The following is a 13,918-nucleotide window of genomic DNA, read 5'->3' on the forward strand; positions in this document are numbered from 1 at the left end:
ATGTGAAGTATACTCCCTTTCTTCATCTTTATTTACACCCCTCATAGGAAACCTGTTCTACTAGGAAATCTGATGTTTATAGCATAACTCTGGGACATCATAAGGCACCCAGGCACTTTCCTGGTTGTGATGAGATGGATTTTATCCAATGAGAGTTTAAAAGCAAGCATGTTTTATTGGATTGTTCCAGTGCCTTGAAAACTGTGGGACTGTAGAGTGGGATATATTGACTTTGATCAGCAGACTAAAGGGGAGCATTCAGAGCCTCATTAATCTCACTCTAACTCAACCACATGCATACCTGTAAAAGAGAAAGATCACAGTTTGGGTAATAAGAGGAAGGTTAATGTCCTGCTGGAATGTGTGCAATCTCTGTCTTCATTCTTTCTCATATTAGTCCTGTCTCAGACTCAATGGAATTTGTAGACCCAAAGTGATTATCATGTTTTTATGAAAGTTTAAGGTTTTTTTTTTTTCAGAGATAATTTTGATTATGCATAATTGTTGCCCCTAAAATTGACTTTGAGACCTAACTTCCATTTGCTTAGGTTGCAACTTTATTATGTTTCATTAATTAAGTATACCAACGCTTGGTTCCTTTGGAGAATAAAGAATTAATTTTATCCATGTGAAATGAAGCTTTGTAAAGATGCTGGTTGGTTTGGGTCCTATTTTGTAATTTATATCTATGTATGGGAATTGTAGTTAACTGACTCTGTGCTGTATTTTGGAGAACACTTTCTATTGGGTGGTAATGAGTTGACATTTGTGTTGTCTGTCATTGTAGGTATGAAGAAATGCTAAGGGCCAAGACCCTTCCCATATCCAAGCTGTCTTATTCTGCCAGTCAGTTTTACCTGGAAGCGGCAGCAAAGTACCTGAGTGCAAATAAGATCAAGGAGATGATGGCTGTCCTCTCGAAGCTAGACACAGAAGACCAGCTGGTGTTCCTGAAGTCTCGCGGACGGCTGGCAGAAGCTGCAGACCTGCTGAACAGGGAGGGTCGAAGAGAAGAGGCTGCCTTGCTGATGAAACAACATGGCTGCCTGTTGGAGGCTGCCAGGCTCACTGCCGACAAGGATTTCCAGGCCTCCTGTCTGCTGGGGGCTGCCCGCCTCAACGTGGCCAGGGATTCAGATGTAGAGCACACCAAGGCCATTCTGAGAGAAGCCCTTGATCTCTGCTATCAAACCAATCAGTTTTCTGGCATCGCTGAGGCCCAGTTCCTCCAGGGTGTAATCCTGAGAGACTTTCAAAAGCTCAAGGATGCCTTCTTCAAGTTTGACACACTCAATCACTCAGCTGGAGTGGTAGAGGCACTCTACGAAGCTGCCAGCCAGTGTGAGGCCGAGGCTGAGAAGGTCCTGGCTCTGGCTCCAGGGGGCCTAGAAGTCCTCCTCAATCTTGTCAGGGCCCTCAAAAGAGTGACCAACAATGCTGAGAAGGAGATGGTCAAGTCTTGCTTTGAGTTTTTTGGAATTTCTCAGGTGGATGCCAAGTATTGCCAGATAGCTCAGAACGACCCTGGACCCATATTAAAAATAATTTTTGACCTGGATTTGAACTTGAGGGAAAAGAAAACTAAAGACTATTTCTTGATAATGACTGACCAAGTGAAATTAGCCCTCAACAAACACCTTTTGGGCAGGCTGTGTCAGATCACACAGAGCCTGCTTGGGAAGACCTACCCAGGTGTCTGCATGAGGTTTATTGTAGGCTTGAAATGTGAGGATGAAAACTGTAAAGATTTCCACAGACCTCTGCGCCGTTGTGAGGCCAAGTGTTTGGTTCAGTCAAAAATGCACCTGGTGGCCATCAGTGGGTTGTTTTTGGAAGCCAAAAAAGTCTTCCCTAAAATCTTAGCAGAAGAACTTGAAGAAATTAATTATATTTTGCCTACAGATATGTATGGCCTTTGTAAATCCTTCCTGAATGTCCTCTTCCCTAAGCATTTCCATCAGAGAGTGTTGTCAGAAAACCCCATGGCGTGCAAAGAAATCCTCAAACCAAATTACAAATCCTTTCGATCCTGCAGATCTGCTCTGAAAGAGTACATCCATTTCCTGTTTCAAAATGAAAGGGCACGAAGCCGCCGGGAGTCCACAGACTTGTGGCTGAGCGCCATGCAGGCTTTCCTTGTCTCTTCCAACTATCCGGAGGAGTTTGAAAAGCTTCTCCACCAGGAGGAGGACAACTACAACAGGGAACTCAAAGCTCTAGAGGCTGAAAAAGAGGAAAGGGGCAGGGGGAGAGGCAGCAAGATGAAGGGAATAGAAGGAAAATTTGGCATGTTGGCACCCAACAAGGACGATGACAATACTGAGAAGACCCACCTTTGCTTCATCCGGCTGCTGGAGAACTGCATTGACCAGTTCTATGTATACAGGAACCCAGAAGACTACAAGAGGCTCTTTTTCCGCTTCATGAATGTCCTGGTCAAGAGGTGCAAAGAACCGCTCATCCCCAGCATCGGGAACACGGTGGCCCTGTTGGAGTTCCAGTTTGTCCACTGTGCGGTGGTCCTGGCCCGCCTCTGGAAGAATGCCATCCTGTGCCTCCCCAAGAGCTACATTGCGCTCTTGCACTACTGGGAGTTCCTGTTCAGCAAGAAGGAAAGGGAGCTCGGGGACGTGTTCTCCATCATTCAGGAATACAAACCCAAGGATGTGACAAGAGCCATTCAGGATTTCCGGTTCCACCTCTCCTACCTCGTCAAGGTGCTCTGTGGCTATGAGAATGTGAACTTCAATGTCCTGCTCGATGCCTTTGGTGAGATAGACTATGTGGTGTCTGGAGAGGCAGAGCGGACCCTGGTGCTGTGCCTGGTGATGCTGGTGAATGCCGAGGAGCTTCTGCAGCCGTACTGCAAACCTCTTCTGTACCGCCACTTCCAGGAGATCCAGACGAGGCTGCAGCTGATGAGCAGGGACCGCCCGGACCAGGTTCCCGAGAGGCTCCTGAAGGTGGTCAAGCGGGTGCTAACGGCGGTCAATGTGAAGTCTGTGGCTGAGGCGCTGCAGGACCTGCTCTCTGAACGGGACGAAGAGTACCTCATGGACTGCCACTGGCGGTGGGACAGCGTGCACGCCAAGGGGTCCGTGGTACGCGGCCTCTATCACGAGGAGGTGAAACTGAGCCGTCTGCTCTGTGTGGACTCCATGGACTACTTTGCTGAGCCAGAGTGTGAGTTCGGTCAGGATGAGACGGATGAGCTGGCCTTGGAAGACCGGGACCGCCTCCTTGCTGCCATCCTTTCCCAGAAGCAGCGGAAGGCTTCCATCCAGCGGAAGCTGAGGAGGGCCTGCCTGGTGGTGTCCCTGTGCATCAGCTGGAGGAGAAGGGTGAATGCGCAGACCGAGTGCTTCCGGGAGGAGACCAGGGAGCCCGGGGCCGGGAACTTCAAGAAGGCTGACGTCGACAGGACCCAGTGCGACCTGTGTGGGGTGAAGTTCACCCGAGGTCCCGACAACTATTTCAGCTCTGGGAAGGCATTTGAGGGAGAGGCTTCAGAGGCGGTGGCCATTTCTGGGGCCGAGCTGGGAGACCTGGAGGGTCGGGAGAGGAATAGCGAGTCTTACGAGCAGCACATCCACCTAGAAGGTCATCAGAGGCAGCAGGTGGCCTACCAGAAGTACTCCGAATTTTTCCGGGAGAAGGTGGACCCGGCCATTGTTGAAGGCAAGCTGGTGGTACAGGACATTGAGCAGAGCATGTGGATCCGCAGTCACTTGGGCTCCAAAGAGCACAGCCACATGCTGCAGAGGAAGGTCCAGGAGAACATCAAGAAGGTTTCCGATACGGTGGAGGACCTCTACAGGCGCAAGGCCTGGGCTGGCGGTAAGGGGTCTTCAGGAATGGGGGCCCAGGTGATGGTAGAACCCAGGCTTTGAGAACACAGGTCAGAGTCAAGTCCTTTGTGGTGGCGAGGTCTGTCCCGGGGATGACAGAACTTGGCGTTGGCAGAGACACAAGTGAGGAACCTGTGTTCTCAAATTAGAGCAAAACCCCATTCTTTGAACCCCCTGGCCCCCAGTTAAAACACTGTGATTATCTTGGGCCAGGATGGTTTCCTCGGCACTACAGACAAGAAAAAGGGCTGGCTAACTAGTTCTGTGGCAAGGATATAGGGAGAGCATTCAGTCTTGAGGAAACTCGTAAGCTTCCGATCTGTTCATCAGTGACTGTTTCTTGAACACCTACTCTGTGCTGAACCCTTGACTAAAATCCGGAGGTGTGTAGCTGGTGTCTTCCTTTTAGGAGGGTTCTTAAACCATACCCAGTATGAATCTTTAACAATAAGAATTCTTATGTGGTCTTTGAATCAGATTTCCTCTAACTTCCTTATGAGCTATTTCTTAGCAACACTGAGTGGAAGTCATGTTATGTATAAAATTAGTGAAATTAGATGTTTAAAACTTATTCTATAATCCAGACACTCCAGTTTAAGGTTTAGTGACATGTTGAACAAAGCCTCCTTGAAAGGTTTGCTCTTGGGATTCTCTATAGACACACAGGTGATGGTGTCAGGCTAGCATTTAATTGTAGTTTATGTTTGTGCCGGCAGGAGGTGGCTGTGGGTCCTTATCCCATCACACCCCTCTGGGGAAACACAGAGACAGGCTCTTGGGGAGGTGGGGGCCTTGGCTCTAGTACTGAGTAGTCTGGTCTCTGCCGTAGCCCCGTCACTCAGAGCCCTTGTTCTTTGGTTCCTGTAGCAGAGGAAGTGATGGCTCGGCTGGTCAGCGTTCTGATCCCGTCAGTCAGGGATGCAAGGGAGTGGCTGATGAAGACAGAACTCCGCTTAAAGGAGGAAGGTAAGCAGCCCTTTATCCCAGGGTGATGCTCTGGGTGTTGTAATTCTTGGTTCTGCTGACTCCTGAGTCAGTGTGACGTGGGCTTGCCTACGATGTCAGTAGTGGCCAGTCACTGTCCAGGAGCATTGCCCCCAGTCAGTCACATTATTAGCAACATAGAATCCGAGTTTCCCCATCTGACTGTGAGGGCTCCCTTTAATTGCTTTTTCGACAACCTCTTGCCACTCGTGACCTGTTATCGATGACATTCAGTCACTACTCACATGCAGTACAGTGACTCCCAAGGATAGACGAAGTATTGAAAAGCCTTCTCTTGGTACATATGCCTGCCTGTGTCAACCATTCATGTAGGACAGTGAATATTTATTGACTATCTAGTATGTATCAGCACTATTTGGGGCTTGGGGATATAAAACAAACATATTTGTGAGCAAAGCAAACAAAATTATTAGAGAAACTTGCATTCATCTTCCCATAGAGGGTTAAGGGCTTATATGGAATGAGTCAAGTTTCTCTCCTGACAGTGAGAATTATCTTGACAAATTCTTTATCAACTAGGAAGTCTTACCTCTTGCCCATCCCAACTGTTGCCTGCTCCTGGCCGGGTTTTAGTTCTTCTGACCCCATGTATTTCATGTGTCCCAAAATTCTCTTCTCTGGGTCCTCCTAATCCGTTATACTACTGGAAAATCCTGACCCCAGAGGTGGGAAAAACTAGAAGGGACCTGGCACAAATATCTATGGCAGTAAAAATTCTTTAGAATATAGTGCCTACCGGGACTATGATTTTTATGATTGTTCCTTTTTTTTTAAAGATTTTATTTATTTATTTGACAGAGAGAGAGATCACAAGTAGGCAGAGACAGGCAGAGAGATAGGGGGTGGGGGGAAGTAGGCTCTCCGCTGAGCAGAGAGCCCGATGCAGGGCTCGATCCCAGGAACCTGAGCCGAAGGCAGAGGCCTAACCCACTGAGCCACCCAGGCGCCCTTTATGATTGTTTCATAAGGAAGACAACTGGTATAGCAACTCAAGTTTGTGGTTGTCTTTTGGTTTTGCTTGATTTCTTTGCCACTTAAAGGGTCTCTGAAGTGAGGGCAGAAGAACCAGCCTGTGTAAGAACTTAATTCTAGAGAAGGGTGTTCACTTGGGCTCTGAATCAGGCTTTTTTCCCACTTTAATTTTAAAACGATTACAGAGATGTCAGGTTTTCCTAGTATGTTATATTTAATAGGGGAGTGAAAAAAGAAATCACTATTCTGTACTTTGTTTCCATTTTTTTTTTTTAAGTTCAGTTAGCCGACATCATTAGTTTTTGATGTAGTGTTCAATGATTCATTAGTTGTGTATAACACTCAGTGCTCATCACAACACATATTTTTTCTTTTTGAAACAGGTATTGTTCAGGAAGATGATTATGAAAATGAAGTGGAAGACTTTGGTGAGCTCCGTCCTCGAAGGCGTCCGCGGAAGTGTGGAAAGCAGAGAAAATACTAACGTCTGCACCGTTGCTGCCTCTTAAGCCTTCAGAACATTCCATCTTGACTTAGAATTCTGAGTGCTGGGGCAGATGAGAAAAGGAATGTAAATTAGTTTAAAAAAGTAGGGGAGTCTAGGAACACTTTTGATTTTTTGTTCTCGTTATTTCTCTCACTGGTGGCTTTGATCCGATCACTCTCTCTCCTGTATGTCTAGCAGTGTTCTCCCTAGAATTTGTTCAGATGAGAGGAGTCGTAGCAGAAATCACCTTGGGATGCCTCACCCAAAAGTTCTGAGGTTCTCTGGTGCATCACCATTGTGATGTGTGTCATCAGCAAGGGACACCCCTCATCTCAGAGTTGGCTCTGCTCTGGGCTGGGAGATCCCTCCACAGATTCCCTCATCGCCTTTCACACAGCTGCAGCATCAAGTAGTTTAAGAGCCGCGTGTGCCCAGGGTCCCTGGGGGCCCAATGCTGGCCACTTGTGACCCCCGCCACACCCTCTGGTCATCTGTGAACCTACTGGTAGCCAGAGCAAGGTCCCTTCTGTTATGTGTATTAGCCTCTTCTGTCTGTGCGCCTTTTCTGCCCTCCTTCTCCCCATTTTTTGGTGATCATTTTCAGCTCCCTGTGCAAGTCACGGTTAGACTACCTCAGAATGTAGTCCAGAGCTCCTCCCGCGTCCTGTGGGCGGGAGCCTCGGGACTTCTGCCCTAGGAGACAAGCCTGGGGAATGTTGCGGGGGTTTCCCAGCCTGCCTCTCCAAGGTGGTCCTAACTCTGCCTTGGCTATGGTGCAGACATTCCAAAAAGTGTTTGTGTGAGGCCCTACGTGTGTCTCTTTTTCTTGACTGAAGGAGGCTACTGCTTCAGCCCCAGCCCCCACTGAGCCAGCGGCCATCAGTGTGGTCCCATTCTGGAGGCCTTCATGCCGCTCCTGGTTATTGCCACCCCCTCCCCTGCCCCCCAGCTCAGCCTGCTGGGACAGCTTGGGTTATGTTGGTCCTTCATTGCTCTGTCCGCACAGCGGAGCCAACCTTCTCCCCATGTTGCTGCTGCTTTTGCTGCTTATTGTTTTCTCTTTATTGTCTTTCTAAATGACTCTATTTCCTTGTTTCTAATTTTTATTAGGTTATGTTTCTAATTTTTATTCCAGGTGTTTTTTATAAACTTCATTTGCCGGAAAAAAAGGGAAAAAAACCCAATCAAATCTTACTGTATTATCACATTTTTATAAAGTTAAATTGTTTCTCTTACCTGGAGCTGTCCATTTACTTATTTCTAATCTCCACTTAGAGAGTGAAGGGTAAACCCCGGCACTGGTTCTCTCTGGTCAGCTGGTTGATGCCGACCCCGGTGGAAGCTTTCTGTGCTTTCTGAAATGCAGTCCCCTCTCTCCACAGGGACTCATGGCTGGTTTCGGTGTCTCTTGAGGGCTTGCCTGTGCCTCCTGAACATTTGGGGTGTGGACTGTAAGGAATTTCTTCAGGGTTGCCTCTTGGGACTGCCACCAACAAGAACATAGCCCGGGGAGGCAGGAGGCCCAGAGCTGAATCCTCTCCCACCCTTATTGAGCAGTATAGCCGGGGGTGGGTCAGATCACTGAGTGCCTATATGTGGGCTCAGAGTCTGCTGTGAGAGGGAGATGTAGACGTGGAAAAGCAGCCGTGATAGCAATGCATATTGTATGGGGTGGCAGCTGCATTTATATAGCCCCGTGGGCCTCAGTTTCCCCTTTGGGGGAGTCAAATGGTCCAAGAGCCCTTTGTGCCCCAATGCCCAGTGGTTCTGTAGGTTGTTGCCATGGGTTTGCGCACCGTCAGGTCTTGGTTGTGTGATCTCAGGGTTTGCTTATGTTGGATGAGCAGGACAGCTGAGTCTCAGGAAACAAAGTGTCCTCTGATCCTATAGTTCAAGGTCCAGGAGGCTCATAACTGGGCCAGATAAGCCTGCTGTCTTCTATACCAACAGTCTGATAGAACTCCTTGGACAGAACCACTTCTAAGAATCCATCTCCTCAATTCGTAGGGTGGCTTAGCGTGTGGGTGTGGAGTTTGGGAGGAATGGGATTCAGCAACAGGGTCATTAATTCCCACCAATGACCTCAATCAGCAGGCCATCCCAGTAGCAGGGGCTTTGGTGTCCTGGCCTTGCCTGGAAATCCAGGATGGGGGCTGTTTGACCCCCAAGACTACTTTCAGGTTTGGTAATTCACGAGGAAGACTCATAGGCCTCAGTATGGGGTTGTATTCATGGCTCTGATTTATTATAGCCAAAGCATGCCAAGCACCATCCGCAAAGGGAAAAGGCATGTGGGCTGAGTCTGGGGGCAGATACCAGGTACAGGCATCTGAGGGTCCTCTCCCAGTGGACTCACACAGGACAAGCTTAGTTCCCCCATCAATGAATGTGACAATACACATGAATTGTTGCCAATCAAAAATTATTAGAGACTCAGTGCTCAGGTTTTTAATGGGGGCTTGTCATGTAGGCATCTACTGCCTAGAATATATCAAAGTCACAGCATCACAGAAGGAAAGCAGGTGTTTGGCATAAACTACATTGTTTGTACAAACAGTTTGAGTACTTTGAGCCATGGTTATTACTTCTGGAGATGGCAGGAACCCTCCAGAAATTCAAGTTCTCAGACACCAGCCAAGGGGTAGCCTCATAAGCAGGCCTTTCATAAGAGAGCAGTCAGGCCGGCTGTGTTAACTCTCTCCTGCACGAGGGGCTCCCCCAGGCTGGAGCTCTGTCATGATCACTCCCACCGGCCTGCCTTGTGGTCCACCCTGTCTACCACCCACCCCCCACCGCTGACACCCAGGTACCCAGCTGCTGGACAAGCATGTACGTAGCTAGTGTCTCTCTCCCCCATCAAGAGGGTGAATTCCCAGGGAATTTTCATCTCCCAAAACCTCATTGTGAAGAATCAGCTGTTTTCTGACCTGTGTCAGACATTAATTCCACTTCTTTGTAGGCAGCATTAACCATTCAGAATGGTATTTAGGGCCCTGGAGGACTGCTGAGGGAAGGGCTGGATGGCTCCTACCAACCCACACAAGATTTGGCCTGACTGTTCTTAGCTGAGAGCCCTTGTTCTCCTCAGATTCTCTCTGGGGACATGGGTTCAGTCTTCCAATGGTTGGAAGAAGGAAGGGCCCTGATGTGGAAGCCGACAGCCCTGTGCCTACACCTCAGATGGTTGGTGGAGAAACAGGTCCAGGTGATGTACCTTACCCCAGGTCACAGAGCCTGTCTGAGGCAGGGATGAGACCTGGACTGGGTTTTTGGAGGCCAGCCAGCCATCTCTCCGTGGAGGACTCAGGCACTGGGATCAACAGCAAACATCAGTGGTTCTTTCTGGAGCCCATCACCTCTGCCCAATATCAGGAATAGAGTGTGCTGATTGGCCCCTGGGCACTGACACAGCTCACCCACTTCAACTTCTCACTTGGTTTCTGGCACTAGGGTCTTCCTATAGGAAAGTGGAATGTCTGGCCAAGAAACCAATGTGTCTTCTCCTGCCGCCACTCAGGGAAGCCTGGCCTCTGACCCCTAAGAACAGGACAGAGCAGCTGCCCAAAGTCATTCCCAGAAGGTAGCAAAGCTCAGCATGGCCCCCAAAGCTGCCAGCTTTACTCTCTTCTGAGTGCACCTGTCCTTCACCCTGAGTACTGAAATTCATATACTGAATCCCATTTCATCCCCTACCTCCAAACCAAGGGCTATAGATATTGTGCCTACCTTTCCCTTGCTAGCCTGCCTCAGTTTCCCCAGAGTGGTCACTTGTAGCTCAAAATGAGCTCCAGGTTTGCTGAGCATTCTGGCCAGCACTGATCATAGCAAGAGCACCTGCTCATGGAACTCATGTAATTACTCATGTAATTTACAGCTCATGTCACACCCGCTCTCAGCACAGGAGGAGGGCATAGTAGTGCTTAAGGTCCTGGCTGTCATTAAGGTCTCCTGCTAGTTGGGAGTGTGTCAGCTGTTCATTTCTCTGATTTCATGACTTGAGGTCTTCTGGGCTTCTCTCAAGGGGTTGATCCAGTGCTTTCTTGATGGGCACATGGCTTGTGGAGATGTGAGAGGGATGAGGCCAAGAGATGGACAAGTCTTATACTCTTCCCGCTCTCTGGAGCTCACAGAAAGGATTTTCCAGGCTTGGATGGGGAGATCACTCCCAGGACATAGGAAAATGACCAAGGCTATAAACACTCAATGTTAAAATCCTGGCAAAGCAACTTCCAGGTTTTACCCAATATGTATATGAGAGGTATTTCACTTGGATATTTGAATGCAAATGACATTGAATATGAGTCTCCTGTGTTTCCAACTGATTTTAATATGGCTTTGGTAATCCTGGGATTTCATGATTTAGCAATAATGCAGTACACATGAATTTCAGTTATACAAGAAATGTCACATTTTATTTAAAGTAATTAAAATCCTACTCTGAGCCCTCTTTGGTGGGAAATTCAACCCAGTTATTACTGGGGGACCTTTTGCTTCCTTGAGGTCTCAAATCTTGGGAGGTCTACATGGCATGGGTAAAAGGATGAGAGCCCTTTCTCCTTCAGTTCATAGTGGCCACCACTGACACACTCTATCCAAGCTGGCAGGGGGTCTGTGTTGATGGGTGACTCTTCTTCTGAGCTGAGCTTGGTGAGGGTAGGAGCTCTGGGACATCTGGCCCAGGATCTGTAGATGAACTACTCAACTATCATCCCTGAAGTTTCCCCACCTCCCCATTGTATTGTGATGAATGTGAGTACAGGTCCCTACTGGTCATGGCATCCCCTGGCCCCTGTGTCACTCCTGAACTGAGGAGTCCTAGCTACTCCCTTGGAAAAGGGGGTGGAATATACGGAGAGAACAGTCACAAATTCACAGCTAATAAGAGTTGAGGAGTATGGTAGGTAGATTTCAAAGATGGCTATTGCCTATTTCTTCCTGTCCTTGCATGCATGTGTCATTCTGCCCATAAAGAGGTGGAGTCTGTTTCCCTTCCCCTTATGACTTGCTTTGGCCAATAGATTACAGCAGAAGAGGCATTGTCTGATCTGGGTCTGGCCTTTAAGAGATCTGGCAGCCTCTGCTTTTCTTTGGGATAATCCACCTGCTATGTAGGAATTCAATTGCACCCAGGCCACCACGCCCTGAAGAAGCCCAAGCTAGCGGGGCAAAGAGACCACATGTAGGAGCCACACGCAAGAGCCCTGGGGCACCATTCATGTGAACAGAGCCTTCTTGGGCATTTCAGCCCAGGGGCCTTCTCAATGAGGCCAATGTATGACCCTAGCATTGCCGCCACCAGCTGAGACTCACCCAGATTAACTGAGAATTAATAAAGCATATGGCTTTAAGCTCCTAGGTTTTGGGATTATTTGCCACCCAGCAATAGATAACTGAAACCAGGCCCTACTACGTGTCAGGTATTATTAGGCATGTGGTATCCATGAACTCCAAATCTTACAATGCTCCAAAATATAGTGATTATCACAAATATGTGTAAAGTGAGGGAGGGATTTGCCTGAGGTCAATGAGCAGAACTCCCTATTGAAGCTCACGCTATTATACAGTTTGCCTTTGGAAGGAATGGGTTTCATCTACCTGTCTGCCTGGCCTGGTGGTGATCCTAGAACCCTAGCACCCCAAGGAATCCTAGAACTCATCCCTGGAACCAAACATTTGTCGTTTGGTACCTTCCCTTGGGACCCTGACATTGCAGGCTTCCCCGGGCCACTAAGATTTTGTTGCCAGGGCAACCTGCAGGGGGAATTACTATGACTGTTACAGAGCTCTCCTCACTCAGCTCCTGGGTTCTGGTTCCCCCAAGACCCTGGCAACCTGTGCTGCCTGTCCCAGAAGGGCTGATGTGCCCTTAACATTTGTGGGATGTGGGGTAAGAATACAAAGACCAACATCTCCCCCATCCCTTCTCTCCCCACTCCTTGCTTCAGCCTACCCCACAAAGGGTTTCCTGGCATGAGTGTGGGCATTCCCACCATGCACGCGAGCTCATTACATAGCTGCAGCCTCGCTTTCCCAAACAGCCGGTCTTGGCTTCCCCTTGGATCCAGTATGTTTGCCAGGGAGAGGCTCAGGGAGGTTTTTTTTGTTTTGTTTTGTTTTGTTTTTTAAGATTTTATTTATTTATTTGATAGAGATCCCAAGTACACAGAGAGAAGGGAGAGAGGAAGGGAAGCAGGCTCCCTGCTGAGCAGAGAGCCCGATGTGGGGCTCGATCCCAGGACCCTGGGATCTTGACCTGAGCCGAAGGCAGAGGCTTTAACCCACTGAGCCACCCAGGCGCCCCGGCTCAGGGAGTTTTGAGCAGGGGACTCCTCACTGCTGGAATAAAATCTGGAGAGGGCTGTGGATACCTACTCCTTTTTCAGGTCTGGGACAGAGTATGTAGCTAACAACACAGCTTTGTGCCACTTCTCTTGGTCATTTCTCCTCGTGCATCTGTCCTTGCAGGGTCCTTTCAGGATAGGAATCCAGGATCCACAGATTCTCCTGCCATAATAACCATCTTAATGCTTAACATCTCAATCTCTGTCTGTCTCTCTCTCACACACACACACGCGCACACACACACACTGAATTATTCCTGGCCTTCTCCACCAGGCTGATCTGGGGTCTGGGATGCCCTGAAAGCCCTCCTGGATCAATACCATTTAATTGCCAGACATCTGTGTCCTGGGGATCATCTTTAAGTTTATGATTCAGAGGATGGGTAAACCAATGCAGCAGGTAGCTGCTCTTCCTTCTGCCACAAATATCTTTCCTGGCTTTGTCTGATCTTGTCATTCTAAATATGCTTTGGAGGTCGGGACCGTAGAGTGCAAGGTCAAGTGGGCAGCCAGAGGCCATCCCCGCACCTGGCAACCTCCATAACAGCTCAGAGGTTAAGAGCCCATGGAAAGCTTTCCTGTTTAACCTGATAAACTTCCAGTCCTTACCACAGCAGAGAAACCAGGTCTGCCAACAAAAGTAGACAGCTGATCCTCACTCCCACCCACCACCTAGGAAAATGTGTCTCCCCACTTGCTAAGGGGGAGGGAGAAGCCATCAACAAGGTACCGGGCGTTCTTTAGGTGGGTTGTTGTCTAGAGACGTCTCCTGGTGCTACAGAATTCTAGCCCTATTCAGAATTCTCTGTTTTCTTCCTAGGACACATCATCTGATCCTCTTCAGTGGTGATGGGACCTGAATACCTGATAGGACCTATTAGGGGGGATTGGTTGCACTGGGGAAGCAGGGTATTGTTACTGCAGTATCTTTGAAGTGAGACATAAGATTGAAATTTGGCTTCTTATACTGGTTGTGGGAATTCAGACATGTTATTTAAAGTCTCTGAGCCCATTTGGGCATTTCTAATATGGAAATAAGGACATGAGCTTGTAGCTTGTTTATAATTGCACTATCCTCCCTTGTTCCCTGTTTTTCTTCCATAGACGGACCAAGAATGGGAAAAGATTCTAGGCAGGAATTTGTGTCCAGGGTAGGAAGGGGTGGTCACGAGTAGAGACTAGCTCAAGGGACACAGGCGGGTCCAGGATCCACAGATTCTTTTTTTGTGTGCCTTTTACAGAGGTGGGGACATTTCTAAGCGGCC

At 48.5% G+C, this 13,918-nt stretch overlaps 1 protein-coding gene across 2 annotated transcripts in view; it reads left to right on the plus strand.

Moving 5' to 3' along the window:
* Window positions 1-7,547, plus strand: part of TRANK1 (tetratricopeptide repeat and ankyrin repeat containing 1) — a 98,509-nt gene extending 90,962 nt beyond the window's left edge. For both annotated transcript variants that reach the window (XM_080801146.1, XM_080801147.1), the window contains exons 22-24: window positions 788-3,837; window positions 4,716-4,814; window positions 6,209-7,547. In XM_080801146.1, the coding sequence (XP_080657272.1) occupies window positions 788-3,837; window positions 4,716-4,814; window positions 6,209-6,309 (3,250 nt within the window). In that variant the 3' untranslated portion in view covers window positions 6,310-7,547. The remainder of the gene's footprint in view (window positions 1-787; window positions 3,838-4,715; window positions 4,815-6,208) is intronic.
* Window positions 7,548-13,918: the final 6,371 nt, after the last annotated feature.

Source organism: Martes martes, assembly GCF_963455335.1.
Source record: "Martes martes genome assembly, chromosome: 1".
Taxonomy (NCBI): Eukaryota; Metazoa; Chordata; class Mammalia; order Carnivora; family Mustelidae; genus Martes; species Martes martes.